The sequence below is a fragment of the Terrapene carolina genome, unplaced genomic scaffold (assembly GCF_002925995.2).
Source record: "Terrapene carolina triunguis isolate 2854851 unplaced genomic scaffold, T_m_triunguis-2.0 Scaffold119, whole genome shotgun sequence".
In the NCBI taxonomy this organism is placed as follows: Eukaryota; Metazoa; Chordata; order Testudines; family Emydidae; genus Terrapene; species Terrapene triunguis.
The window spans coordinates 1,749,025-1,753,614 of NW_020664470.1; the positions used below are offsets into that span (position 1 = coordinate 1,749,025).

The window sequence follows — 4,590 nt, forward strand, 5'->3', positions numbered from 1 at the left end:
TGTTTTGGGAGGCACGTGGGACTTGTACTCACCGGTCGGTTCCCTACCGGGTCTTCGGCGGCGGGTCCTTCACTCGCTCTAGGTCTTTGGCGGCACTGAAGGACCCGCTGCCAACGTGCCACTGAAGACCCAGAGCGAGTGAAGGACCAGCCGCCGAAGAACCGGTAGGGAACTGGTTCTTAAGATTTTGGCAGGTCATCACTATCTGTTACCATCACTGTCTCTCCCACAGCTCTGAGAGGCTCAGAGCTCCAGAGTAGCTTAGAGCAGGAAAACAAACCACAGAAAGAGCCCAGGGAAGGACACACATTAGTGGATAAAACTATGGTGAGATTCCCAGAAAGGATTTAATGATTTGCTTTTTCTTTGTATAGCCCTTGTTCTGCAGCTTTCCAGCAGCTTTAGACTGGAGTCATCAAAGGAGACCCATGTCAGAACTGATGATGGAGTTGGGGTATGTCTACACTATCCGCCAGATCGGCGGGCAGCGATCGACCCCCGAGCCCTCTCCCATCAACATTTGTACTCCAGCGCCACGAGAGGCACAGGCGGAGTTGATGGGGGAGCGGCAGCAGTCGACTCACTGCAGTGAAAACACCATGGTAAGTTGATCTAAGTACATCGACTTCAGCCACGTTATTCACGTGGCTAGTCTACACTGGGGGGGGGGGGCGATCGATCTAAGTTACGCAACTTTGAAGTACTTAGATCAACTTGCCGTGGTATTTTCACTGCGGTAAGTCGACTGCTGTCTCTCCCCTGTTGATTCCATGTGTGCCTCTCACGGCGGTGGAGTACAGGAGTTGACGGGAGAGTGCTCGGGGGTTGATTTATCATGTCAAGACTAGATGCGATAAATTGATCCCTGCTGGATCGATCGCTGCCGGCCGATCTGGCGGGTAGTGAAGACATACCCCAGGGGTTGGGCTCCTTTAAGAATCCCAGCCTAGGAGCCCCCCAAACACCAAAGATTCCCACTAAGGGCTGGATTCACAAAGGCCCATAGGAACCTCACTGCTACTTTCGGTGCCCAAGTCCAAAGTTTTGGTACCACTGGCATTCATAACCCCCCACTTAGCTGCCACCTGGCCCTATGGGCTCCTGAACTTACTCAGCATCTAGATTTCTGTTGTGAAAGTTCCCTCGGTGCCTAAATTTATGGCTCTGGGCACAAGTGCTGCTGCCTTCCCCTAGGCATCCACCCCCAGTGTGACCCACAAGTCAGGGGAAGATGGATGGAGGAATGGCTATCCTCCTGGCAGGGCCTGGTGTGTCAGCTGAGCTGAGAGCTCATCTGCTGGATTGGGGCCCATTCAAAATTCAGCCAGTGGAGGTTCAATTCCTGTCTAAGGGAGAGGGGGAGAAGGGATTTGAACAGGGGTTTCCCACAGCTCATGTGAAAGCACTGGGCTAAATGTCATAATGTTTCTTCTCCTTCTTTGCCAAGTCCTGCCACAATTTGGCATAGACACCTAACTCCAGGAGAGGGGTCCTGGCTGTGGATCCCTGTAGCCCAGACGTAAGCTCCAAGCTCTGCGAGAAGGGTAGAGTTTAGAACGCACCCCTCTCCTTTGTGTCTCCCATCACAAATGGAGGCAGGGAGCCCTTCAGCCTGTTGGCTTTAATGAATCCCATTCTTAGTCACCTACCTCTCCCTGTTGGATAGGGAGCCTGGCACCGAACTCAGGCTCTGTGAATATCTGTGTTTTTTTAAGTCTCTAAAAGCCAAAGTGGTGTTGTGAATCTAATCCTCAGATCCTCAGATCAAAGGTAACATAATGTGGGTCTTTGCTCCCTTCTATTGGCTGAACCCAGTGTAGGCTTTTAAGGGTCTGCCACAGGACTTTAAACTAAGGGCTCTGTTTCTTTAGCATGACCAGGGCTTTTAGATTACAAGGCCATGAGGACAATCCTCACAGACATCCCACTAAAACTTCTGTGCCTTGAACTGTCCAGGACACTATGGAATACCTGAGGTGGCATCAATGCTGCAGTGGTGGGCAATGCCCCATCACCATGGTAACTGAGTGCTTCATGATCCTTAAAGCATTTAACCATACCACACTCTTGCAAAGTAGGGAAACTATTGTCACATAAAACAAAGGCTACAAGGCTGGGATAGTCAAAGAATCTAGGGGGGCTCAAGACATCAAATTCCCAGTGAAGCTCTGTGTGAACTGGACACCTATCTTCCTGTCTCTTGAACATTTTAGACCAGTGGTGGGCAACCTGAGGCCTGCAGACTACACGCGCCCCATCAGAGTAACCTGCAGGCAGGCCGCCAGACCATTTGTTTACATTTGCAGGGCCGCCCACAGCTCCCAGTGGCTGCGGTTCGCCATTCCCTGCCAATGGGAGCTGCGGGAAGCAGCGTGGGCCTGGCCACCGCTTCCCGCAGCTCCCATTGGCCAGGAATGGTGAACCACAGCCACTGGGAGCTGCAGGCAGCCATGTAAATGTAAACAAATGGTCTGGCAGCCTCCCGGCAGGTTACCCTAACAGACTGTGGGCCGCAGGTTGCCTACCACTGTTTTAGACTGACTGGGGGTGTGAGTTACCCTTGGTCACAGATATTGTCCAAGGCAAGACAGAAGTGGATCCCATCACCCCACAGTTTTTGCCAATAAATGTCAACAGATTTGGGTTTGGGAAAATATGTTTTTTTTTTACCCGTTTAACAAAAAATCATCAGAAAATTTCAATCAAACTGAATTTTTTTTTTCAATTTTGAAACAAAACTTTATTCTGTTACAAGAAATGTTGCTATCAGAAAAGGGTTATTTTTAATTGAAATATTTGATGTGAAAATGGCTTCTTTGATCGAAATTTGTGATTTTCTAGGAGAAAATGTCAAATTAATATGAAACTTTCCCTTTTCTTTTAGTCTGTCTTGTTGTAGCTCTGCTCATCCCAGGATATCAGAATGCAGGTGAGGTAATATCTTTTATTGGACCAACTTTTGTTAGTGAAAGAGATAAGCTTTGAAAGCTTGTCTCTTACTAACTGATGTTGGTGCAATAAAAGGTATTACCTCACTCACCTTGTGTCTCTCATTTTATTTGGATTTGTTTCTTTATGTTCATATGATGAATTGTGGGAGAAAGTTTTTTTTTTTCAAACTTTTTCTCACTTTAAAATTTCACTTCCACAGTTATACAGTGGAAACAGTGGGGTAAAGTAAAAAAGTGAGAGACAAGGAGGAGAGAGACTGAAAATCCAAAACCTGAACAGTGAATGCCAAAATTTGGTGGGTCTGCTGAACCAGGGCTATAGGAGAGTGAAAGGACACTGTGGTGAGCAGGGGGCTCTTTTCATGAGCAGACTACTCCACTTCCCTTCCAGGACATGTGAGGGATGACTCGGGTTTGCTCAATCAGGGTTTTCCTGAAGTGGGACACAGTGGATCACTGTTAATTGAGATAAAAAAGAAAAGTTCCAAGCAAAGTGTGTTTCCTATTTTGGACTGAAAATAGATTTCATATCAAAATATTAAAGGGGAAGTAGGCTAGAAAAATGTCATAATTTTTATTCTGTCAGTTCAAATTTGCAGGTATATTTTAAGGAAATGAAATGGATCAGCAGAACCTCACCACCACAGTGACTGAATTTATTTTCTTGGGCCTCACTCAGAATCATCAGCTGAAGTATTTTCTCTTTATAGTCTTCTTCATAGTTTACATGACCACCTGGGTGGGGAACTTCACTATCATCATCACAGTGATCACCGACCACCGGCTCCACACACCCATGTACTTCCTGCTGGCCAACTTGGCTTTTATGGATGTCAGCGACTCATCGGTTAATGCTCCCAACTTGCTGTCCGGTCTCCTCTCTCAGTGTAAAACCATCTCCTTCAATGAGTGCATCCTCCAGATGTTCTTCTTCCACTTCATTGGGGGTGCAATGGCATTTTTTCTTGTGGGGATGGCCATCGATCGGTACGTGGCCATCTATAAACCACTGAGATACTTGATAATTATGAACCAAGACATGTGTGTGGGGCTAGTTGTACTGGCATGGGTGGGTGGATTGGTTCACTCTGCTGTTCAGATGGGACTGCTCCTCCAGTTTCCGTTCTGTGGGCCAAACATCCTGGACAATTTCTACTGTGATGTCCCACAGGTCATCAAACTGGCCTGCGCTGACACCCATGTAGTCGAACTGCAGATGGTCTTCAGTGGTGGAGTACTGCTCATAATCCTATTTATCAGTCTGTTAATTTCATACACCATCATCTTAGTCAAGATCAGGACACACGTTACAGATGGAAAGCGTAAGGCTCTCTCTACCTGTGGAACCCAGATTATTGTAGTGTGTGTACTATTCATACCCAGCATCTTCATCTATGCTCGACCATTCAAGAAGTTCACCCTGGACAAGGTGGCCTCCGTCTTTTTCACTGTCATTCCGCAAATGCTGAACCCAATGATCTACACACTGAGAAATGCAGAGATGAAAAAGGCCATCAGGAGACTGATGAGCAGAATCCTGTTCTCACGGAGGAAATTAAAGGCATAATTTTTGAATGATAATTTCTATTACAAACCAGATCTGAACATAGCAGGGGGCAGATGTATTCACCATATTCAC

The 4,590-nt window shown here is 46.9% G+C and overlaps 1 protein-coding gene across 1 annotated transcript; it reads left to right on the forward strand.

The window, feature by feature from the left end:
* Nucleotides 1–3,570: 3,570 nt before the first annotated feature.
* LOC112123648 (olfactory receptor 4D2-like) lies at nucleotides 3,571–4,518 on the forward strand. The gene has a single exon (XM_024222240.2). It carries the CDS (start codon nucleotides 3,571–3,573, stop codon nucleotides 4,516–4,518), a length of 948 nt encoding a protein of 315 aa, XP_024078008.2.
* The last annotated feature ends 72 nt before the right edge of the window (nucleotides 4,519–4,590 follow it).

Bases quoted from the DNA above. Each gene is read 5' to 3' on its own strand.
- LOC112123648 (XM_024222240.2), top strand. From the start codon at position 3,571: ATGGATCAGCAGAACCTCACCACCACAGTGACTGAATTTATTTTCTTG.